Source organism: Sinohyriopsis cumingii, chromosome 17, assembly GCF_028554795.1.
Source record: "Sinohyriopsis cumingii isolate HCF-2022 chromosome 17, ASM2855479v2, whole genome shotgun sequence".
NCBI classification, from domain to species: Eukaryota; Metazoa; Mollusca; class Bivalvia; order Unionida; family Unionidae; genus Sinohyriopsis; species Sinohyriopsis cumingii.
The window spans coordinates 41,432,878-41,460,319 of NC_142977.1; the positions used below are offsets into that span (position 1 = coordinate 41,432,878).

The following is a 27,442-nucleotide window of genomic DNA, read 5'->3' on the forward strand; positions in this document are numbered from 1 at the left end:
CATAAAACTTGTACTTTGTTATGAAATATATGTTCAGGTTATATTATAAACATATATTAAATATAGGAACTTGATCTGGTTGCACATCTCGTCTCGTTTGAAAGCAGATCATCATCGTCACATCAGGTCTCGAGAGATCTGATATCCTTCCGCAGTCAAATTCGAGGCGCTACAAGCACACAGATAAGTCGCTAAAATGATAACTGTTTTTATAACGTCTTTTCTATAACAATATTTAAAAATTCTATTCCTTTGATTTGAAATTCATGTATCAATTGAAGCATTATATAGTTTTTTTTTTTCATTTTCCCTCGTACTTCATTTGGAATCAATATGTCAACAAATACAACACATGAACAAAATTCTCAACAAATCTATTCCTGTTGATACTATACATTTCTTAGCCTTGTTTAGAGGGATGATCGTGACAATTTGTTCAGCCAATGCAATCCATGCTTAATAGCTTGCCCATAGTGGAGCACAGCTTGTTAAGGGCGAACAAATGGTTTCATCTCAATAGAATGGCATCACATTTTAAATCATAATGAATCAAACAGGACAGGGAAACACAATCGCATAAGAGAGACACGTTAGTTTTCCTACTGGATACGAGCAATTCTGTGCGTCAATCACTGATATTGTTATTGGTATGAAGTGTAATAATGCCACTATTTTATAGTATTCTGTACAACATACATAATCATTGTTATTTGTAAGAAGTATAGTAATATTTTTTACTATTCTATACAAAATTGTCTGTTATAGCAAAGTGCACTTTTAGTTTCTCAACGACAATGTTTTAGCTTGATAAAGAGGTAATAAAATAGTCCGAAGGTTTTAATATTTTTGAATATTTATTATTCCTTTCATCATTTTACATTCATGTCGCACAGTATTTGAGAAAATATCACAACGATGAGATTTGTTTTGAAATGACATTAAGCTGAGTTAAAGTGCTTTTTTCAACAATAGATATTTATCAGACAGCAAACTGTGCAGACATTAGACTAAGTAATTGTAAAACAAACTGTGCAGACGTTAGACTAGGTAATTGTAAAACAAACTGTGCATACAGGAGACTGTAGACTTTTATACAACAAAATATGTATAAATTAGACTGTAGACTTAATGTACAACAAGATATGCATGCATTAGACTGTATACGTATTGTACAACAAAATGTGAAGACATCAGACAGTAGACGCTTTGTACAACAAAATGTGCAGGCATTAGATTGCATACTTTTTGTACAATAAACTGTGCAGACATTATACTGTGGATTTATTGTACAACACATTGTGTCAACATTAGACAGACTGTAAATTATTATATAGCAAAATGTGCAGATATTAGACTATATGCTTACTGTTCATAAATATAAAAGTATGTTCTTTTTATTTGGTTATAAAGAATACAAACGTCAACAACATTAAAAATGAAGCGCGTGTTTTATGATCCTTAGTAAGAGTGATAATTGGTCTTACTATTGTTGTACCTGTGCAATGTACCACATTTGTACCTGTGAAATGTACCACTATTGTACCTGTGCAATGTGCTACATTTGTATCTGTGCAATGTACCACATTTGTAAATATTCTCAGATTGAACTTCTAATTTATAAACGTAAATTTTATTGCAGAATCCTATAAACGTATGCACTCATATATTGGATCTCCACCCCACAATAAAAGGCATTTTTGCAAGAGATTAGTTGCATATATCGTTGTGCACCTGTATGACTGCGTATGAAATATTGTTATAGGGCATGAATTTTTATTAATTGCGTCGGTTGTCGTAATTTTCATCATTACAAATAAACAGATCATTCATGTAATTCTTGTTTGTTTTCTTCACTGTTCGGTTGACGGAAAATGGCGTTGTTATATGATACTCATCTTGTGTTATATAAACCACATAAAAAGACGTCAACATACGACATTTAAACCATAAAGATCTATATGATCATAGCTACACTCTGTCTAAATATATTTTATACATGTTTTCCGGCTTTAAAGTTTCAAATAGTAATTTTTGTAGAAATGTGGTGGTAGCAGGCACGTTTATTCAAGAGAAGTGTAATCAAGCAGAAAAGTACAAATTTTCACAACACTTAGGCGATGTGTGTTTTACATGGTGTTTCTGCTACAATTGACTGATTGTGCAAAACTGGTATCTTTTCAGATACGTAACTTTACGTTCTATAAAGTAAGAACAATTGTGAGAATTTGGAAGTAGCGATCCTAATGAAACGTTTACACTAACAATTTTAATCAGATTATCAATGCATACAATCTATAATGCATAATTACATCTTAGTCCCCAAATTATTGCAATTTATGCACAACTATTTTTCTTCTGCTAGGTCCATATCTGTTTTAAAAGAGAATTGTGTTAAGAAATCACCTGTCTTTACATATCAACTGTTTAAGGCAAACCAAATTATTCAAGTTATAAAATCTTTCAAAAAACCACATGTCGTTATGGACCATGTTTTCCATTACTTAATGGTGACTGAGAGAGATATTTCTGACTGAGTATTGCATATTTGCTGAACGGTACAAAATTTAAAATGTACAGGTGGTTGGGCTTGCTCCAAAAGGTTTACTGGGCTAAGGTATTCAGTACCTGGTGCTTTTTGAGACGCATTGGCTTGAAGTCAGTGACTACAACAAAAGGTCTCTTAGCGAAGAACATTCTCAACAAAGCAGACCATTTAAATTCAATAGATCGGAAACACCTGGGCATTTGTCTCTTTCATTCATCTGTATAACTCTGAATTGATAGATATGTCTCAGATAAATAGTTAATGAAAGAAAATGGTATACAGCGATTACATATCACTGTTTAAAATGAAGTTAACACAAAGATCTTTGGATAATAGTTATATACCAATATTGAAGCCTGATACACACACACACACACACACACACACACACACAGACACCCCCATATACATACATACATACATACATACATACATACATACATATATATATATATATATATATATATATATATATATATATATATATATATATATATATATAAACTTTTTTAAAGACATTTGCAGACCAAACCAAATTCATTGACTCTTCCCATTTGTCAACCGACCGTTTTTAATCCATGCCACTAGGGATAGATAAAGGAAAGTAACTTTCAAAGAAACGTAGCGAATTTGAATTATTATAGCTTTTGGTGTATTTGCAGCTTTCATCAGAACATTAAGTATATGTGATCAAGGCATGCACATGATGTGTCTAACAGCGTTCCTTTTTCACATTTCCCTGGCAGTCACAATTCACTCTACACATTTCTTGCTTACTAGGTAGAATAACCAAAGATCAATTTTAGTTCGTTTACGCTGGGCTTTTATTAAGTTTAATTATGATACCAATCTTTCGGAAATTTCTACTAATGGTTTTGTGTCTCAGAAATATAACATTAATTATATTCTCAGCGAACCTTGATTTCATGCGAATAAGAATAGGTGGAAATTTGCTTTGTATCCTTTTCATTCTTTCTCATTCATGGAGAAAGAAGTTTGCCATGACCAGAAGCAACAGGCCAGAAGATGTTCGCTTAATATCTTTGCTAAAAGTTAACTTGATTTATAGAGGAAAGACACAAACTGAATGCAGAAAAAAAGTCTTTTAGCAAAACAGTTGTTTGGTTCTAGTCGGAAGCGGGTTAAACAAACGAGCATCTTTAAAGGGTCTTACCTCGCATACGGATAAAGCTCCTTGCTATTATGTCATTGTTCTTTTCATCGCTGTTCTCGTTTAATATTCTCATTAAAGACATTTGGGAACATTTATAATTGTTTCATAAATTGTTGGTTCTCTTACAGGCGGTAAAGATCAAAACTTAATAATCTTATTGATCCAGCTGCTGCCAAGAAACCGGTAACATGTAGGATTTACTTCTAGGTACAGAAATAATCCTCCCGTGACTTCGCTTTAAGTGGTCAAAACAACAGTCTAGAGGAACTAAACTGAATAATTCCATAGAAACTTGGATCCGACACGGGTTTGTTGACATAATTTCTCTCGATGATGACATGAATTTATGAATTATATATTCGATCTTGAAATGTATTCGTGTATTTCCTTACATATATTTGCTCTCACATTTCATATCCATCAAAACTGGATTAACACGAGGATGATCAAAAAAAAAAAGATTCCACTTTATCATTACTCTGTTCTACTTCGTGGCTCAACGGTGTCGTCAATGGTTTGGTTCATTTATTAATTTGAAGGGAATTTATACTTTCAAATGTCGAACAGCGAAATGAAACGTGAAATATAATTTTTAACAAAAATTATCAGATCTGAATCACTGCAGAGTGCAAACTGTTTTAATGTATATCATTTTAACACGAACAGAATCATAAATCATTACCGGAGTTCATTCATCATTTGCAGATGCATTTCTATAGTTGCTGGATAATGGAGAATCGTTTTGTCGCATGATTTCGCGAATAAGTTGCTTTAACGGTTACTATACTTAGAACATAATGTTTGAAAATGTGTCTGGTGCTGACACATTTTGGCAGGAAACACGCTATATTTATCAAGAAATTCAATCTCAGGCTCAAAGTCCTAAAATTGTATATGCTACTTTGAATAAACCCCCATAACATTGAAATTTAGAATGCTAAGTAAGTAACGTAACTTTACAAGATCTAAGGAAAAATCGCAGATAAAAAGTAGAGTATACCGATTTCCTTCAGTCTGAATTTAATTATCATTGCAAAGATTTTATCTTTATTGGGACCTAATTGACTGACGAGATTAAGCAATAGGTTGTTTTCTTATTTACACCTAATATCATCCAGTAAGGTAACTAATTTACATCTCCTCGACAATTCATGCTACCTTCTCTTTTCTAGCGACAGGCCGGTTTAGAACGTCGGCCTTTAAATTTACATGATTCTGATTTTCTTCTAAATAACTTTAAAGACTAACAGAGTTATGGGACTTTGGGCACAAGCTTGAGTTCCATTTTCAAAAAGTTTTGAGAATACAGGGTCAAGGGCCTAAACTGGAAAATAACTGACAATATTACAGTTTCTTTTTCTCAGATTATTAAGTAAACATGCATGGCAAAGGATTTGCTTAGACAATGAAGCGGAATCAATTTGTCTATATTGGTCAATCAATTTTGCATTTTTATAACATGCGAGCAGTGGTTTGAGAATGATCTGCAGGGATTCAGATAGCTTCTCCTATACTTTGAAGAATTAAACATTATTACACAATGTATATATTTCAAAGAAGCGAGTTATCTGAGAATGTCGATAATTTTACAAGTATTTTTCTTTTCAAAATTTTAAGTCAGCAAAATTGGGAAGGCAATTCAAGGCTATTTCACTCTTGGCTTAGCTTGATCGAGCATGTTTTCAATTAATGGGGACATTTTAAAAACATCTTTGATTCGGTAAGAGAAACATTTGACTGAAGTAAAAGATTTCAAATATCTCTTAATTTATTCATATGTTGTATATTATCAATTCACAATTTTAGATCACGTCGACAGAAAAGAAATGTAGAAATTCTTCCATATTTTATAAAATTAAAAGATGTTCGGCCCAGGCCCCTTTACGAGCGAGGGATCTGGGAATATATCCCCGGTCGCCCCCCTCCCCCCCCGCCTGAAAGTAATCGATATGTATATATAAAGCTTTCCTTCGAAATAAGTAAAATTAAATGTGTTTCCCCAGTTCAAATTATTCAGGAAACGTTAACTGAGCAAAGAAAGATAATAAACTCAGTTACGGTGCTTTCGCCGGATGACCTAATGGCATATCGATGATTCTAAAGGAACAAAGTTCGTTGCATTTTCATGGAAAGTATACTTCATTACCTGAAATGACAGACAAAAATATTTTAGAAAAATAGCAACGTATATTTAAATTTGAGAAAAAGAAGTTAAATGTGACTATACTTTTATAATGTTAATGACCGATTATAACCCAACAGTTCAAGTCATATATTATTTAGAGGAAGACGTCAACATCCGGAAAATAGTTTTATTGAATTTAAAAAATTCGTTTATCATTCATTTTTTACTTTTTTCACTTGAAACATCGTGTCTAGCCAGTTACTAGGCTGGTTGATTGCGGTAATTTGTTCAATGGAAATAGTCTGTTACAATTAATTTAATTGAGCAGTACGTTTAGTCACAGTTTTATTGCATATATTACGGTATATTTAGGTATATGCCAACCATTTCTGAACTATTGGCCAAACATCGTTATGAATGCAATAGAACTCTTGTCGTGTGAGCCATTATTTAATAAGTATTGACTTCAAAATATAATCCAATTCGATAATCGAAAGCTGCTAAATTGCTAAAATGTGTTCTACACTGTGTATGTGACATACTACCTAGAGTGTAGGTTGTACTACGTGTATATGTGACATTCTACCAAGTTGTTGTTGTTATTGTTCTTGTAGGGTTTGACGCCATTTTTCAGCATGAGATAGTCTATACATGGCGGCCAGTAGAAGAACCATAGAAAACCCCTGTAGAAATCATCAACCCACGAGATGCTACTGGCAAGCTTTCTCACGTACTCACGTTAGCCGAGCCTGAGACACGAATCCACGCAGACAGAGGTGAGAAAGCAGTGATACGGAACGGTGAGCGCTTTAGACCATTCGGCCACTCGGGGCCCTCATACTGCCTAGAGTGTAGTTTGTGTTATAGTGTATACGTGACATTCTATCTAGAGTGTAGGTTGTACTACAGTGTATATGTGACATACCTAGCGTGTAGGATGCACTACAGTGTATATCTGATATACTACCTAGGGTGTAGGTTACACTACAGTGTATATGTGATATACTACCTAGATTGTAGGTTGTACTACAGTGTATATGTGACATACTAACTAGGGTATAGGTTGTACTACAGTGTATATGTGACATACTACCTAGGGTATAGGTTGTACTACAGTGTATATGTGACATACTATATAGAGTGTAGGGTGTACTACAGAGCACATACCATACTATCTAGATTGTGGGTTTTTATTATCTAATCTGGGTCAAACACAATAACGTTATGTGTTTCTGTTAAATTTTCTGCGAAAGAATCCTTGTTTAAGAGAGCTACATATGCACGCATTTACCACTGTCAAAGTAGCGGTTTTGAGTTACGAATATGCATTCTATAATCTCCGCAAATGGTTATACAGGCGCGATTTGTTCTTCCTTGGTAGTCAATAAATTTCGGTGTTGAAGGTGAATTTCAGTATTCATACTAATACGATACTACACTGTGTATGCAACATTTGGACTATTATAAGGTGTTATACAATCTCTTGAAGATGTGTGAATCTCTTGCAGTGTCATGTGTGTGTCATGTATCGTACAGTGGATGAATTCGGTCGAAAACTCACCACAAATTATCAGTTTTGCATTGAGTAGGCTAAAGCTCACAAGAACTTTGAGAAATGGAAGAAAGAAATACCGTTGGCACCATGTGGTCTCCTCGGCAGTCGTGGATTATGCTAGACTCACGAAGCTGTCGTTTGAACATCTCTCGAGTGTCGGGCGAGGACCAGTTGTATGTGTGTATCAGAGATCTGATGTAATTCTGGTCATTAGAGATGCTGTCGTAGCTTGGACGGCTTTGACAATACTTGAGCTCTACTTTGGGATAATATAGGAGATAACTTAAGCACATTTCGTCTCTAGTCGATGGTCCACCCTAGATATGAAAAAAGATCACATTTCCATATCATTAGTTTGAAATACATGGGGGAATATATATATATATATATATATATATATATATATATATATATATATATATATATATATATATATGATCCGCCATAAATAGAAAAATATTTGACTCTTGTACATGTGCTGGGGCGAACAGTAAATATCTACACAAGAAGAGTGTCAAACCGGAAGTAAAAGCCCGACTGTTTGGCAAACATATATTTACCACTTTATCCTCACCTCCGTTTGAGCCTCGAGAGAGACTATCACCTTACACACACCAAGGCATAAAGAAGACAGCATTTTCTCACATTCCTTGTACCAGAAATGAACTACTTATCATGGTGTGAACGAACTCTTGTTTTCTTTTCAAAAGATCCTAAACCAAATTTAAGAAATAGTCAATCTCCATACCACTGAACAGTAGTGCGGTTGCGTGAAATTTACAGCATACAAGTTCCTCTTTTTGTTTTGTATATGTGCCCTTGTTTAGTCTCTTACAATGCTAACCAGTTTCTTTGATTAAGGTTACGCATACAACTATTTCTAATGGCAGTGTATCATTTATGTGAACAAGTAAAATGATCTAATAACAATTATCCGATTAATGAAAAATGGGTTCAAAGCAACATAGATAATGCGGAGTACGAGGGAACAAAGAAAACAAAAGGAATCATAATGTTTACAGACCTATTCCCACTTTCTACGAGTGCTTTAAATTTTCGGCAGGTCACAAGTCATTATTGGTAGAAGTACAATATGATGAATCCATTAACTTCATTCAAATTAAAAAATGACAACAAATATTTAAATTAAGAAGAAAAAACGGGTGGGGAGGGCAAGACTCTAGTATATGCTGATTTACAGTACATAAAACCTTTATAAAATCTGCATTCTTTCCACATATAATTCGTGATTCCGTCTACACAACTACTATTTTACTCCAAATGACCTATAATCAATGGAGCTCTTCAATCGATAAAATCTAGATTACTTGCTATGTGTCAATACATATGTTGCATTCGTATATAAAATTAGGTTAAATTTATGTGTATCCATACAATTTTGTTTGTGTTTTCCATTTTATACATTTTTATCACTGCTATACCACCCGCTCCTTCAAACATAATCTGACAATAAAAAAGTAAAAATTATTGCGTCAGTCGAAGCCCCAATACTCATTTTGAAATGCCCATATAATGATCCACTGGTTGGTTTTGTTTGTAGCAAGAGCCAAATATTTAAATGATGCTATTTCCAATTTTGTCTCTGGGTAGATTTTGCATTGATTATGACATATATTAAGGTGCATTTACTAATCTAAAATGAAATCTTTTTTAATGCTATTTATTTTTTTCTTACTAATATACTTTAACCAAAGTCTATTCATTTCTGGTTGTTGAATGCTTCTTACCTTAGTTGATATCATAAATTATTGATTGCAATGGACTTTTATTTTTTTTCTATGTCCTTAACCGTTTAGTGAACAGAGAACATTGGGTCTAAACGTAGTATTGCATGGTAGCTTGAATTTTATTAACATGTAATATTTTCATTGTGACGTCATAGCGCGATGTTCAGTCCGGTACAATACCGGTACATATTTCTTGCTTGGCCTCGTCCAGAACTGTACACGTACTTTAAATGTGTTTCGGAAGTATTTCCCAGTGCTTTTAAAATATGCTCTTCCAAGGAATATTGATCGAGGTGGAGCCGAGTAACCTGAACAATCTTTATTTAAGCCTATGTTGGATCGAAATCTCAAAAATGACATCCATTGATGAAATAATCTGTTCTGAATGCATACATAAAGGCTGACCCGTGCAGTTTTTACAGCCTTAATTCTTACAAAATGATTTTTGTATTTTATTTATGAGAAAAATTAATAATTTGTCATTTGTTATACACATACACACAAGAAGCAAGAAACAGTCAGTGTCATCTTTACCCCACCCACCCTCAAAAGGGGAAAGAAAAGTTTATGGCCGTTTAGCACTTCGATATTCATTAGATATAACCTGGTGAAACTATAATTATTTTCCAAAGTCGAATTAATGGTATCCGTACACGAATTAATGATATCTGTTCCCTCATAGGTAAACAGTACAAACGTAAACAATGACACGATAACCAAGCAGATATGGATCTGCCATTGTGGCTCATTTGGTCTCTGAAGATTTAGCATTATTGAGTAATTAGTTGCGCTTCAAAAAAGAAAAAAAAAGAAACAAAAATAAATAAATAAATAAATAAATAATAATAATAATAATAATAATAATAACAATAGAAAAATAAATAAATAATAAATAAACAAATTTGTAATCATCTTTATTCGTTCCATTATATGTACTAATGCAATGCTAAAAGACTTGTTTCAGTAGAAATGTGACAGTACTAATTTCAGAACAGTATCCGTTTATTTTCATTAATGTTCTATAGCTGCGGAAGATGTTCTCAGAAGTATTATTTTGAATTGAATTGTAAACCAGTCAAATAAAAAATAAAAATAAATGGCTGCTACAAAATGTTAGAAGTAGTTCTAATATACAATATCCAATATATGTCATAAAACTTACAAGTTGTCTGATTTTACAGAACATCCCATGATGATTACATAATTTATACTGTGATTTAGTTAAAAATCGATGGGAAAAAGACTTTATATAATTGGCTTATCATCAGATTGCTATTGTATGGCAAAATATTATTCACAATTAACTTTTGTTCTTGAGTTGTCAATATGGCATACTTTGTTTTATGAAGTACCTAAGCTAACTCTCAATGAATATTCATCTGAATGGAGTGGTCTCCACAGCCCTGATTGTAAATGATGCAACCCATGGTACTGTGCCAAGTGTCACCAGTTTAAATGGTAAAATGGTTTTAGTGCATACTAGATAGTCATTTATGGTTACATGCATACATTTGATACAATATTGCTTTTAAAATTACTTGTTGCTTTGGGGTTTGTTTTGTCTTTTTTCCATTAATTTTACTGCGGAGACGGAATGTCATTCATTTACTTTGCAGCTAAAACAGATTATCAGAGCTGCCTAAAAAAGAGAAGGCCAATTATTAGATACTATATAAATTTTAAAATATTTAGAATCAACAATTTTTAATGCTTAAAAAGAGGACTTGGCCATTTTTAGAACATGGAATAAAATATACCAGAATACGGCATGCACAGTTCCAAGTGAATCCCGTCATATTGTCAGCTTTCATATAGATTATCTCAAGGGTTTGCTCTATAATAGTCACTGCAATGTAAAGGTTTGCAGCTGTAAGCTTCAAAGTAGCAGCAGAGGGGGCGAACAGACCACTTGTCTGAAACCTAATTTGCTTAAAGTATAAGCTTCTTCCGAAATAAAAAAAAGGTCACTACTAACCTGACCGAGAGTTGTGTTTACATACCAGAGGTCCCGCCCCCTCTGCTGCTATCAATTAAAAATTATCGCATTAATAATGCCACCAGCTAAGCAATCTCACACTGCTAGATTAGCTCGAGAGAGACTAAAAGCAATCAAAACATTTCTTCCTGTTCGTGATTCTGTTAGACAAAAATTGCAAGAACGTCAAGAAGCCCAAGTTGAATTTACAGAAGACACGGAACAGTTGTTTAAACCCATTACAACAATTACTAAAAAAGCTGTATGGGGAGATTTTAAGGATGATGAGGATGACGAGGACGAGGAGAAGGAAAATAAGAAGAAGGGTATTCTTCAAGTATTAAAACAAACCGCTTCGCAGACTAAAAAATAGCAGAAAGAACCAAGAAAACAAAAAAGATTTTACGAGATCTTCCAACTGAAAAAGCTGCAGCTCAACCTCTACCTGATGAAGAAATTCTTGAAGGTATTGGTAAAGTTCGTACTGAAATCGCCAACGTGAAAAAAGAACTTGCGTCTAAACCAATAACAGAAAACATTAAAATAATCGAAAAATTTAATGAAAAATTTATCAGAGAAATTAGAAATGCTGAAGAAGATGATTTACCTGAAAAAATAGTAATTGGTATGTCTGATAAATCCAGTATTTTAAAACCCGGTCATGAAAAAATAAACCATAATAATCTTATTAAGTTGATATATCGCATATATAAAAACAAAAGGCAAGTCAGACATGATGATTTGGAATGTGCAGATCTTTCTGACAAAGTACAAAGACTTTATAGAGAGAGAGTGAAACAATCAGAACAACAACAATCTTCTCCACCGCAATCCCCCCAGCAAGAATCTTCTTATCAATTTCTTCCACCTCTGCAACAGATAGAACAACAGCAATCTTCTCCATCGAGCGGGAGTCAATTGAAGAGTTAAAAAGAGAAAGGGAACGGATGCTGGCAGAAATGGAACAAGAAAAAGAAAGAGCGAGACAAAAAAAAAACAAGAATTGATTGAGAGAGAGACTGCGCGGAAAAAGAAATTGTCTCTCTTATCAAGTAAAAAAGATTATAAAAAAGAAGATCCTGGCGATGATGCACCAGGTGCCACTGGAAGCGGTTTTCCTTTGGTTACTCAAGAGAGTGGTCTTATTGCCTGTCCTAACAGTGTTCTTTCTGACGTAGAACGACTAGAAATACTGATTGGAGGAAAACGAGCTGGGAATAATTCTTCAGAAATTGTTAATGAAATATCTAATATTTGTCGAAGATTATTTCAAGGCGATATTATGGATCGCAGTATTTATCATTCTCTTATTGATGAAATTGCTGATGATTATCACAGCTACTAAGCAATTAATTAATCAGTATAAAAAATGATTATACACACTGCACAACTTGGAGCGATCATGCTCAGGGTAGTAAACTCACGACTGCCAAATTACAAAACAATTTACGGAGATAGACTTGGTGATGTTGTTCAGGGTCTATTTAGAAGGATGGCTCCAAAAGCAATACCGATTGCAAAACAATTAGGGATGAAGGCTATTGAGGCTGTTCGTGATAAAATTCCTGGCGCTATTGGTAATCTTGCCAGTAAAGCGTTTTCGACAGTCAAGGACAGACTAGCTCGATTAGTGCGAAGAAAACCGCAGCAACCAATGAAACTGGCCAACACTGAAGTTATGCCCGCAAATGTCAGCAAAATAATAAATCAAGCCGCAAATCAAAAACTAGCGGAATTATCTGAAGAAGCAGAAAGAAATATAACTGCAAATTTAATGTCAGGAAGTGGTCTTCGGCGATAATTTAGATCACCATTTGGAAAATTGATAATTATAATAAAATGTTCAAGCGGATATCCGACCCAGCATTTGACATGGATGCACCGGTCCTCAAAGATGAATCAGTACGTGATTATCAATTTTATTCCTATGACGCAAGACAACCAAATCAGCGGGGGAGATTCGAATTACAGGTTCAGGATACAAGTAGATATTTCTTGCCCGCTGAGGCGTTTACTGAAGTAGAAGGTGAACTTGTAAAGGCGGATGATACTAACTACGGCGTCAATAACCGAGTTGGTTTTGTCAACAACGGGATTATGGCACTGTTTAATAGCGCCACATACATGATTGATGGAAAAAATATTGAATCAATTCAGAATGATGTTAATGTTGCTACAACAATAATTGGTCTAGCGAGATATTCTGATGATTACACAAGATCAGCTGGTCCAACAATGATGTTTGCCAAGGATATTACCAACAACGCCGATCATGTTCAGTATATTAAGTTACAAACATCACGAGATATTGCAGTTAATCCACAACCAGGTGATTTTGAACATGAAGATAGACCAGGTGCTGCTTTTGATATTATAAAAAGTGTTAATGCAACTTACAACTTAGGATTTGCAACACGTCGAGCAGTGTTGTCAGGAGATAATATAAATTTTTCATGTGCAATTCCACTGTCTCACATCTTTGAATTTTGCAGAAATGTTAGAAATCATCTTTGGAGCTAAACACACAGTTGTGCTCGCAAGAAAAGGTGACGATAATGATGCAATCTGTCGAGGTGTTGGTGTTGCTGATGCTGGTAAAGTAAATATAACGAAGCTTTCATTGTGGATGCCAGTAATGATTCCATCTATTGCTGAAGAACAAAATTACTCTCTTTTACAGATCAAGGCGGTAAATCATTGCTATCATGGTTAACAGTAACCACAGATGCTGCTCAAAATAATGCTAATGGTTTATTTACATGGAATATAGCATCACAGCAAGGTGTTTCTGCGCCACGACATATTTTTATTGCGCTGCAAAATAATAATCGGACGCATAGTCAAGAACATTCACATATGATATTTGACAAACTTGGAGTTGATGAAGTTTCCTTGCGGATAAATGGACATCAAGAACCGGCTGAAGATATATAGTTAAATTTTGGTCAAAGTCACGTAGCGCGTGCATATCATCGTTTGATGTCATTTATGAGACATGATCAAAACGTGGATACAGGGCTGCAAATATCACAGTTAGATTTTATAAATCTGTATCCGATTTATTACTTTTCGCTGGAGCATCTTGATTTATGCAAGCAATCTGTTGTTGATATGCACATTCGAGCTCGTGTTACTGACCTACCAGGTGGTGGTATCTACAGAGCAATCGCGGTTATACTCAGTGACAAAGCGATGTTACTTGAAGGTGGTAGTGGTCGAATGAGGGTTATTGATGCACCAGTGGAAAATCTTTAATCATGTTATTTAAAAACACGAGTATTATCATAAAATGCCATATCATCACGTTAGTGTCAGTCTGACTCCTGGTCAGATTAAAAACCTTCAATCAAATTCAGCAAAAAACTGCGGAATGAAATTATCACTAAAGCGAGATCAGATCACGGGTGGTCAAAATAAATTATCATTATCAGAACGTCAAACTTAAACATTTCAACAACGCTAAACAATCAAAGACAGGTGTCAAACTTAATCTCTCTGCGGGTGCGGTTAAAGACTCAATTAAAACAGGCGGTATTTTTCCACTTCTCGCGGCTATTCCAGCATTAATTGCCGCAGCGGCACCTGCCGTAGCAAAAGCAGCCGCATTAGGTGCTGTTTTAACCGCTACTGGAATGGCTCTAAAGAAAGCAACAGGGCGAGGATTAAAAAAAAGAGGGACCGGATTAAGATTGCCGGGATCTCGTTGGGGAAAAGGTCTGACGCTTCCAGGATCACTTCGTTAATTATTTCAGCATCAAATCTTGATTTACTTGATGCTGTTAAACAGCTAAAAATAAAAAACTTCAGAGGTGTTTTTATGCGAGATCAATTGCCGGACCGACCAAACAGCGCTGAAACAGGTATTATTAATCTCGATCATAATTCAGGACCTGTTACTCATTGGACCACATACGCAATTGATCCACGTGGAATCGTTTATTTCGATTCGTACGGGTTAGCTCCACCTCGTGAGTTTATCAAGTATGTCACGCCACTTCACGCAGCGGTTTGGTATTCAACGCTACCAACACAAACAATGACGGATCCGCCAATATGCGGCAGTGAAGTAATTAATGTACTTGACGCTATATCAAAGTCCTCCGCGGCACTTCATAAAGTCGTGCATGATTATACAAGTAACCGCTTCGTTTTGAACAAATCTTAAATTATAATGGTTGATATTTACGGAAGATCTTCTTCTACTAGTAAGAAAAAAAAAATCCGACATTAATTTGTCGAAGTACTCGCTGATATTATGAACCTGGCTGGAGTTGACCCAGATGAGGTTGTTATTTTTCAGGACCGATACGGAAAACTAAAAACGAGCAACATCAAATGGAATGATATAGTTCGACGAGTGCTCGGTGCGGTCACGGATAACATTCCTGTGTTTACTGACGGCGGTAGAATCAGGGATTCAAGTATATCGCTTATAACCATCAGAGATGAAATTGCAAAAAGTGTTGCTAATCGTGTAAGAAACACAGGCGACATAATGAGAGGTGAACTCAGCATGAACGGAAACAAGATAGTAGTTTTAAGAGATCCAACATCCGACGAAGATGTCGCGACGAAAAAATACGTCGACGTCAACTACAATACCGTTGACGGTAAAATATGCACGTTGCGGGCCAAGCAGAGGACCGTAGATGGTAAATTATCCACGTTGCGGACAGAGTATGATGTGCACGTAGGCGCTTTTGGAAGATTTCGAAGAAATTTTCAAAAAAACCGATGAAGTCATCGATAAATTCTTCGGCACTCCGCACGCCGTTCACATAAAACTTTCTGATATCAAAACTAACCTAGAAGCAACTAAAAAAACATTGGAAGATGTCGTAAGTGGAATTCCTGATATCGTTAACAAATTTAGTCTGATTAAAATTTCAGCCGGAATAACTCCCGGGCATATTACCAATATCGTATGCACAGTATCATCTAGATTCGCAACATGGTCACAGCAAAATAAAACTATTAAATATACCGCAACAGTCACTGGCGTGTACAGGCTGTCTGTGTTCAGTGCTGAAAAATTCGAGATTTTTGCAACGTACCCATGGTGTCATTCCACTGACAAGTTTTCTGGAGTTGTGTTGATCATATTAAATAGCGGAAACGAAGAAGTATTTATTCTCGAAGCAGCTGATAAGAAATTAACCGCAGGATCTTTCTGGTGGTGTCTAGAATGTGTAGCTGAAATACCTTAATTGGTTACTGTATAAAATATAATGAGTACGTCAGCATCGCAACATTACAGGTACAATCAAGCACGTGAATGGCAAACGAACTTAAAAGATCGAGTCGAACAATATACGGTAAAAATAAAGAAATATCGACGACGACTAGTTATCGTTGACGTAATCGTTTATTCAGTATCCGCTGTTGTTGTGTCCACCGGCGTATTATTATCAACGATAACAATGATGGCGCCAGTAGCCGTAACAATCTGTATTTCAGCTGCAAGATCAATTGCAGATGTGCTAAATATCATTGCAAAAAAGATAAGTACTTGCACGAATAAAAAATTATCCGATTACATGATAAAGTTGCACACGGCGACGGTAGCATACTCAAAGTTATCTTCGTTGTTATCAACAGGTCTTAATGATGGAATTATATCTGATTTTGCGTTTACAGAAATGATTAAAATATACAACTGTGCTGGTATTAAAGGCACAAATGTATTAAATAATGACATCACCAGAGCTACTCCAGGAGATCGTGACAAACACAACTCCGCACAAGACCACGATGATCTCAGTAAGTACGATTAATCCTGAATTTAACTTTAGTTTTCCAACTGCGATTCCGATAAAAGAAATTTCACTAGCACAATTACGAGTATATTACAGTTGGCCAAATATCAGATCGAAATCATTTAATGGTACACCAGCAAATAATTCGCTTGTATTTGCTAATAAAAATAAAGATGATGGAACACCTGATTGGAACGTGGTTGGAATATCAACTGGCAGTTATGAGATTGAAGAGATCAATGAAGAATTTGCGCGTAGAATAAAATCAATAACGGGAAAAGAAGCAAAATATCAATTAACGTTCATGAGCCAACTTTATCAGCAACGATTGAAATACATTCACCTGATTACGCCGTTGATATTTATCAATCATTGATAAGATGAGTACTAGGTTGGCCTGAAATCCTGCCAAAATATTATGGACCACCAGAACCACGTCGGGATGATTTTACAATAAATGAAAAGAAATTTATGACAACTCCTAAATACCGAAATTTGTATCCGTGGAATGGAACCGGTGAATATAAAGTTTATACTTGAAATAAGATATTTGGAAGTTTATGAAATGTATTCCGGCCCTATTAATTCTGATGTCAAACAATCAATCGATTATATACAAAATTTGTTTTTGTCGTTATCGCAACATTATAATGATGATATAAAACAACAGATCATTGAGTCAATAAAACATCTAAATCAATTGGAATCAGATTATAATTATGTTAATGAAACTTTCATTAGGGAAGTACTTAATCATGCAAGAGAAGAGATTGCTGCTCGTGCTCTTCCTTTCCCCCGCCCCAGAAAGCCATTTATCAATTATTACAGAATAACAGAAAAGGAATATGAAGAAAAAGATTTTACATTTAAGGTACCAACATTTAAAAAAGATGAACTAAAAAAAATTATTGATACAAATTTTCCTAAAATTATCGAATCATGGAGAAAAATAGCCCCACCTCCTCTTGTTTTCAAACATGATAACGATCCATACGGCCGCGGCAGACATGTTTCACCAGGAATCGTTAATATAACATCGACAATCGCGGTTAATCTCGTTTGTGATGTGATCGATGGCAGCTATCAAATAGATCTTGGAAAATCAAATCAGGCTCAACAAGGATACATTTTATACACGCTCACACCACAAGTACCCCCTGGGGATTTGATCGTGCAAGTACCAACCAATCCTGTATATCTGCGGTGTCATAATAATATGTTAACACGAATAAATTTTAAACTAACTGACCACCTTGGATACTTAATTGACCTGAGGGGAGAGCAATTGATTGTGAATCTGTATGTGAAATCTTAATGATTTTTCAGAAATATTTTATTTATTCAGAAATTGATGGGGTGGTTTGGTACAAAATCGATCAGTTTGTTAATTCTGATGGGGTGGTTGGTACTCAAAATCATGTAAATCAATCAGTTTGTTGATTTTGATGGGGTAAATGATACATAAAATTGTGCAAATCAATCAGTTTGCTTGTTCTGATGGGGTGGTTGGTACTTAAAATTGTGCAAATTGTGATTATTATAATCTGAAATATTTTATTCTGAAATGATTATTATAATCTGAAATATTTTATTCTGAAATATTTTATTTATTCAGAAATTGATGGGGTGGTTGGTACTTAAAATTGTGCAAATCAATCAGATTGGTTGTTTTGATGGGGTGGTTGGTACTTAAAATTGTGCAAATTATTCAGATTGCTTGTTCTGATTGGGTAAACGGTACTTAAAATTATGCAAAATCAATCAGTGCTGCAATAATTATTATAATCTGAAGTAATAATTATAATCTGAAATAATTATTATAATCTGAAATATTTTATTGTGAAATATTTTATTTATATCAGAAATTGATGGGGTGGTTTGGTACTTAAAATCGTGTAAATCAATTAGTTTGTTAATTCTGATGGGGTGGTTGGTGCTTAAAATCATGTAAATCAATCAGTTTGTTAATTCTAATGGGGTGGTTGGTACTCAAATCGATCAGATAAAAAAATTCTGAATAAAAAGTAATATTTCAGAATAAAAAAATATATATATTTCAGAATAAATAAATTTTAACAAAAATAAACAGTAGCAATGATGAGCGGTTATCATTCATGGTTTTTCCTGCCCTGGCCTGTGTGTCTCTATGGGATCCTTTGTTTGAGACTTTTGTCCCGAGACTCTGTCGGTTGAGACTTTTGTCCCGAGACTATGTCTTCATTTGAGACCTTTCTTATGGTCTTTTCTCGGCATCCCATGATCGTTTCTTTTAGACAAACATTTTTTCTAAATGTTTTTTTTTTTTGTGGGCACCCATGTGACTTAGAACTTATACATCCACGCTACTATTTATTTTGGTGGCGTCATAGACATATCTCCGGAGAATTTTTCTAACCGAAACGAAATGCTAGAATATTCAGAAGATTGTCTATGCGCCATGTACACCCCCCAGGAGAAAATCCCGGGGTTGCTAAAACGCACTCACACTACGGTTTCGTAGTGTGAGATGTACATGGGCTGCTGCAGCCCCCACTTTTATATAGGAAAAACCCTACCATAGGTACCGTCAACAGTATGTCCGTTACGAGATTTGAACTGGAGACCCCCAGAATGAGAGTCAGCTGCGATACCATTTGCGTCACAGTTCCTAATCTGATTGTATACGCTTTAAAAGTTATTATATAGTTAAAACCATCACTGAAGAAATCTCTATCTCTACAAACTTAATATTAAATCATTCGATAAAACAAATGAACTCAGTATAACTAATTTTTCAGTTCTGAACACAGATAAAACGTACAAGTCAGATTTAAAAAGTTAGTTATTTTTTGGGATAATATATGTACCTGAAAAACGTTCTGGCTACTTGCTATCGCAGAAGACATATGCCACACTGTAACCCGGAAAACCGAACGAATTTAATTAATAAAATATATTGTTTGTGCTAAATACAGTCACTCTGACATAAAATAAGGAAGATAATTGATACTATTCCTGTAAGACTTTTCAGTTCTGAGTACAGATAAAAAGCACAAGTCAGATTTAAAAAGTTAGTTATTTTTCGGGATAATATATGTACCGGAAAAACGTTCTGGCTTGTTGTTATTATCCCAGAAGACATACATCACTATAACACGAGTATCCATAAATGGACCAAACTGCTACACTGTAGACTTCGTAGCGAACCAGGAAAACCGAACGAATTTAATATAAAAAAATATTGTTTGTGCAAAATACAGTCACTGATATAAGGGAGATAACTGATACTCTTCCTGTAAGACAACGGAAAATAACTGATATTCTTCCCGTTAACCAGCTCTAGACAAATCAGAATTAAATAAGTACAGTTTACAGCCAATAACTCCCATGTACATTGAAATCAATGGTTAATTGACATAATGAATAGATCGCAAATTTGAAATAGATGTACTGTCCATTTCATTTAAAGTTGGAGGGTATAACAATTTTCAGATTACGATCGTAAACACGGTCAAAGGGAAGTAACTCAATTAAATGAGTATACTCAACGGAGTTATTCCCCTTCTTCAGGTAAGTAGTGTGCTCGTACACTACAGACCCAAATATTAAATAAAGAGTTAATAAATATAATTCGAGGTAATTTGACGATTTATCTCCATTATTGATATTGGAAGATGATTCTTTGATCATATTTTTTAGAGAAAGCGGATCTGGTTATATTTTCCGCTACAAAATGTATTGAAAACCTTTCAATATCAAAATATTTGCCAGCTTCATACATCGATTGAAATATTCTCTCTTCAACAGTCTCTAAATTTATAGATAAGACTGCTTTGGCACTCTTATTATTACAACCGGTGTTTCCAAGTCTACAATTCTGACTTTGCGTGACAATCCTCAGATTGGATAAATCATTATTAAGTTTGATTCCATCAATATGATCAATAACAAAACCATCTTTGATCAACCCCTAATGACACTCGTATATGAATCGATGACAGAAATAATTTTTCCTCCCATCAACAGTAAATCTTAGATAACCAGTATTACTAATAACACCAACTGGTCTCTTCAACCTGCAATTTCTGATCACACCATTACGATTTGATTTGTAATTCTTGGTGATAGGATGCTTCAGAAACTTGTTCATACTGTACTCCATTTATATAATAATAGTATTTGTTTAAATCATAATTTGCCAGAAAACATAATTAGATAGTCCTTTACGGATTTTATAGATCTGTCACTGTCATTATTTTTTATTATAATATCTTTTAAGTTCCCTGTATCGCTTACCACCACAACGAGCACATAACTGAGTCTTCCCCAGGACTCCGACACCACATCGCATACACGGTATTGGTCCTAAACTACCATTAAGAACACACTGTGAATGTTGTCCGCAAAATTCGTTTTTACAGGATTTATTACAGCGAGTCAATGAACCGATCATCAACCATTTGCATTGAGACATTATATATAATATTTTTCATTTAAATACTGTTTAAAATATAATATGAGCGAGTTCGATATATTGTCCCGACCTATCGATGCGAGATCTGGTTGATCCGAAAAATAAAAGTTTGATTAATAAAACTCACGGCGCCAAGAAAGAATTTCACACAGATGGTGCATCTCATGTATGGTCAACGTTCAAGATTATACGCAACGGTGTCTTCGACGCTACGATGAATGACGAACGAGCAGCAACTATCATTAACTACATTGATAATCGCAAATATCTTTTCAGAATAAAATTTGTCGTGCTAACAGAAACAGGTAATTGGATTATCCGTGATAAATATAATCCTGTACACAAGGGTTATAAAACTGTCGTACTATGTAAAGATTCCAAACCAGGTCTATTGACTGGCATTGACAAACCATATTATGAGCGAGCGTATCCTGTAACAGCAGTTATTTATGGAATCTATGTGATAAATGAAAAACCCAACGTTGATTAACTGGCGCCGATGAAATTTTCGTGGAAGCGGCTTAACGGATAAAAGACGTAAAATAATAAACACGTGGGGAGAAATGGTTAAAGATACCGGGGCGTCAATCAAAGATGTGGCTGAGTTAGGAAAAAACTAAAGTTCCCAATAACCGTAGCGACGATAACAGGAAAAATATTGTTTGAATCAAAATATAAATCAAAAGGAGCTTCGATCGAAATTATTGATCATAACGCACACGCGTGGACTAGCGCAGTAACAATGTTTCCACGAAATCGAACTGTTAAAATTTACCGCGAAGATATGTTTGATTTTATTAACGAAATAAGTAAAGACGATCCTGTGTCAGTATGATCATTTCAGAGTTCTAACGACGAATCATGCATGGAAGAAAAAAATAAATTTGATCAGTTTGTACGACCTAATGGCGTTATTTATCGAAAAGATCTTCTCCACGAGAAAATGAAAAACCTTGCACTGCAATATACTGATGATACCGACGAACTATTGAGCAACTGTTTTACTGTTCCGTCAGTTGCGTCTCATTTTGCTAGAAAGAAAAATTCGTGGTAACAACTAGATTTGATTTTCTCAATGACATACTATCCAGTTGTGTCGAATACGGACAGGGTGGATTATGGAATACTAAATACGATCACAGAGATGTTATTTCGGTTGATATGGTCGCGTGTTATCCCGGAAGTTTTCTCGGGTACGGAGATTGTTCTGTGTGCTTTGAGCGATTCGATCATCCGACGCATGAAATGACACGAGTATCGATAAATGGACCATTACCTGATTTTGACCTGACTGGATTCGCTCGTATCGAGTCATTCGAGTTTGCTATGGGACTTCATCTAATTTGTTATATTTGGTTTGGAAAACATTTTTTAGAAACAATGTGGGTACCAATAGTACTGTTACGATATATGCTTGATTGTGCGATGTTAATATCGTTGACGATCAGCGAAGCAATTATATCGTATCGGAAACAAACCGAAGTTTGGTTACCACAACAAAAACAGTATTCTGGTGATGAAAACCCGGATAAAACAGATTACGAGAATAAAATTACGAAAGATCTTGGCAGAAAAATAATTGGCAAGTTCACTCAAGGAGGATCATACGATCATAAACGACATTGTACAAGTTTGATCATGGACGATGCTGAGTTAGAGTTTATAATCGCTGATACAACGAAGAAAAACACGTTTATAAGTCGAGAAATAGCTTTCTTGTCAAATGGATCTAAACTAGGTACAATTGTGAGCTACATGGACGGTGAGTCACTTCAGTATACTGATTTAAGATCGTCGATGCTCGCATACGTTTCGATAAATCTGTTATCGATGATAAATAAGGTTTCGAAGTTTGCTGTCAGAATTGCCACGGACTCGTTTTATATCAATAAAGAATATTCAGGATTATTAGAACAACTACATATCGATACTTGTGCACAGTGGGGTTCGTGGAGAACAAAAAAAGAAAACATACTCGATTATTCCGGATCCTCTGATGTTACAATTAAAGATATTTATTGTAAAAAATATCAAACATTAAAGCTATCTTCTGCACCATCGGTGTACGATCCAATAACCAGAAATAAAACGGTTTATCTGAACGGACTGGGAGGTTCTGGTAAGACGACTCGAGGAATCGAATTATTTCAGAATTCAGATATGATTGTTTTAACTCCTACACATAGGAGGAGTACAATCGTGTACTTATCACAGCTTCTTCCGATGGAAGGGTGATGCATGGACTTCTTCAAGGATGGGTGAAAAATATATTCCGAGGATTATCGTTTGGGATGAAATATGTACAGTACCGTTAGAAACATTAAAAACGTTTCTTGATTGGCTATTAACAAGAAATACTGCTGTGATAATGTGTGGCGATCACGGTCAACCACCACCTTTTGTTGGACCATCTCCACATAATTGGCTGAAAGATTTTGTTGACCACTTCGAAGAAGTGGCTGATGATCATAGAGCATTTGATCCAGAATTAAGGGAGTTTAAAAAATTAATCAGACTGCGACCAAATAAAATTCAATGTGAAGTAATGCGTGAAGTGATTTCAGAAACACCCATGAACGACTTTTTGCGCGCGTGGAGACCAAACGATTTGATAGTTGCAAGTAGAAAGATAGTCAGAGACACACTTCAGCAGCGGTTGTTTCAGTTACAACGAGAAAAGTTTCCAACGTTGCCAGTTCCATTATGTTATCGACCAGCAGATACACGACGACAAAATATTGATGTTGATATACCAGGACAGACCGAGAAACAGAATTTAGTGTTGAATGATATTGTCGCAGTTGATGTCAATGTTGTTGAGGATGCGCTAAAAGCAAATAAATCCCCGTGGACGCCAGGATACGCGATGACGATTCATTCATCTCAAGGATTCACTATTACTGATACAGTAGTTTGGATCGTCGATGATCGTATCGAGTGGTCAAATTTGGTTTATCTCGCAGTATCTAGAGTCAGAAGAATATCTCAATTACGAAGGATTGTCCTGGACGTGTCAGTGATCAATGATGATGATGATGTTGACGGTGACATAATAAGAAAAAAAGTAGCTGGTTATAAACAATGTGATCAAAAATAAACGCGACTTTGATGTTGACGTTGAATTTATTAATACGCTGAAACAGCAGCAGAATAATCAATGTGCGAGTTGTAATTGCATAATGTTATGGCGGTATCTGAAAAATGATCCAAGACAATTTACCGTAGATAGGAAAGATAACCGTCTTGGTCATACACGAGAAAACACGATGTTGACCTGCCTTGAATGTAATCGCCGTAGGAGTGCTAGTTAAGTGATTGCGGTGGCAGTTGTGTGTCCTCGGGAATTATTTGTAGTTGTTCACGCACAAATCCACGTTGAGGAACAGTTGAATCTAGTCTGTAGATTGCTGGTCTACCAGTGGATCTTGTTATGTTAGATATCTTGTGTGTCGTAATACTCCAAATAGGATCAGTCGCTCTTGGACTATAATAAATTGATTCCATTTATAAGTAATTATCAGCTCCTAATACGAGTTTACCTTTCATCGCATATTTTACTAACCAATTAGCTAATGATTCTCTGATATTTTTATTTTTTATGGGATCTAGCGAATTAATCAACTTCACATTGCAATATGCCTATGTTGTAGATCTTTATTTTTATAAACCATATCATGAACGTGACATTCTTTATCAATATCATTTATGGGATAGTCAGCTGGTTTTGGTTGATCCTGATTGTCAAGCCTGATATCAAGTCGAGTACCAGGACCACAATAATTATGTCCTGGTAGATGTTTTTCTCCAGGGTATTTAGCCCATGGGGTTCCTGGGAAATTTGACATTAATTTAGCAATATCACCACCATCTTTTCTGGGTAAAAAAGAAAACTTTTTTCTGTTACATACTGCACATCTTCCACCATATGCTATTCTCGCATTTTTTGTTGTAACCGTAGATAGATCATTAGTTGGAGTTTTAACTCTACAACGTAAACAATATAGATTCATATTATTTATATATGGATATAATTGATTTCTCAGCGACACGAAAACAAGAGCCAGTTAAACACCATCCTGCGTTGCCCAATTCGATCAGAATGATAATAATAGGTCTATCTGCATCGGGTAAGACGCAATTATTACTTAATCTGATAATGAGATGGCTAAAATGGGATAAGTTATATTTGGTAGCACCATCAGTTGATATCAACGATGTTATGATGTACTTAAAGATTTGAATGAAAACGCAAGATTACTGGACGAAGATAAGGATGTTATGGAGTTTATAACCGATATTGATGAAGCGCCGAGCGTTGATGTTTTAGACGGATTTATTAATAATTTAGTTGTATACGATGATGTGATGCTGGACAAATAATCAAATCCTGCCAGAATTTTTTCGCGTGGCAGACATAAAAACACTGATGTAATTTATGTTACTCAGCGATACACACAAATACCAAAAGTGATCAGAGATAACTGCAATATTTTAGTTATGTTTAATGGAGTTGATACGCACACGTTGCGAAATATTCATCAAACTTGGTGTAGCGGTGACATGGATATAATTAAATTCAGAAATTTCTTTTCACAAGCACAATCAACCCAGCACGGGTTTATAACAATAAATTTACATGATCCTAGAACAAGATATCGTATTGGACTTGATAAAATTTTGGATAAATTGATAGCAGCAGAGGGGACGGGACCTCTGGTATGTAAACACAACTCTCGGTCAGGTTAGTAGTGACCTTATTTTTTTTTATTTCGGAAGAAGCTTATACTTTAAACAAATTAGGTTTCAGACAAGTGGTCTGTTCGCCCCCTCTGCTGCTAAAGTGGTTTGCTTAGTGACTTGCAAGGTACTAAAAAGAGTTCAAGCAAAACATCTTCTCTGTTATTTTATTGTGAGCGAGTTATAGACCGACTCATTTGGAAGATGGTGAAGGTCTAAATCCACTGGATTGGTTTGATCCAGGAAGACGACTACAAATCTTTGAACTCAGCTGGATATAACCTTACCATGTGTGCATATAGAGTGAAGGAATGGTTCGGAAAAATGGCCTAGTTCTTGTCACAAATAGGGCCCGCTCTTCTGCTCATACCTGGGTGTTGCTTGTCTACCAATGTAAGTCTCAAGAATGAGCAACAGAAGAGGCAGGTGTTTAGGTAGGCATGAACAATCAGTTGCAAAACCTAAATCAGATTATATCTGACCGTTGGAACCTAGACGGACTGGTCACCTTTGTCACCAAAGGGACACTGGCACATCATGTTACCTTAGTGTAGGCGTGTCAGATCATCCCAAGGATCTACAGTATTGAAATATTGGGTTTCCTTGAGCTGTGGCCAAATGAATCCACTATTTGTGTTTGTGTTATTACAGAATTAACACTGGTATTAGGTGGAATGTTAAATTATTGCTACTTATATACGATAATAAATATGTTGTACGCGGTGAACCCAACAAACGTATATGTATGCGTAATGACTTCCATTTACATGCTGTTGGTTTACTGGTTGATAATTCATCACCTCTTTGCTGATTTTTCGGTTTATCGCCTTAAACATTGATACTAGTAGTGCGGTTATATAGGTTGATATACAAAAGATAGAATCAATGTGACTTCTTGTATTGGATTTCCAAGCGGAAAACGTATCTGTTTGTTTCTGTATAGACGCGAAAGAGGAACTGCTGACATTCTCTTACTTATCTGTCTTGTGAAGTGAGTATGTATTTCAGGGGTACACGTGTGATTGTAGATTGACTTGAATCACATTCGTTTGGGATTAAGACATTCCCTGAGACAGACATTTGTTCCATACATTATAGGACAACATATCCTAAACTATACATGCGCGTCAATTCGTCAAGGTGCAGTTTGTACTATGTTCTGACCGTGCTTTTGTACCCTTGATATAGATTTGCAAGTTGACGGGTACATACTTGTGGTACTCATGGAAATCTCACGTCAGTTTATCTTTGAATAAATCTCCCCATCAATGTGCCTCGCGTTCTGTGGATTATGAGCACATACTAAAGGTTCAGTGTAAAACAAAACCACTGTGATTGTTTTACATCAGTTGTTTATATTCTCGTGGCTTTTCT

The 27,442-nt window shown here is 35.3% G+C and overlaps 1 protein-coding gene across 1 annotated transcript in view; it reads right to left on the reverse strand.

Annotated features, from left to right (window-relative positions):
• Positions 1–4,335: 4,335 nt before the first annotated feature.
• The window catches only part of LOC149778490 (DBH-like monooxygenase protein 1), a 42,108-nt gene continuing 19,001 nt past the window's right edge, over positions 4,336–27,442 (reverse strand). The window contains exons 10-11 of the mRNA XM_089939354.1: positions 7,477–7,716; positions 4,336–5,865 (exon numbers count right to left, since the gene is read on the reverse strand). Coding sequence (XP_089795480.1) covers positions 5,797–5,865; positions 7,477–7,716 — 309 coding nt within the window. The 3' untranslated portion in view covers positions 4,336–5,796. The remainder of the gene's footprint in view (positions 5,866–7,476; positions 7,717–27,442) is intronic.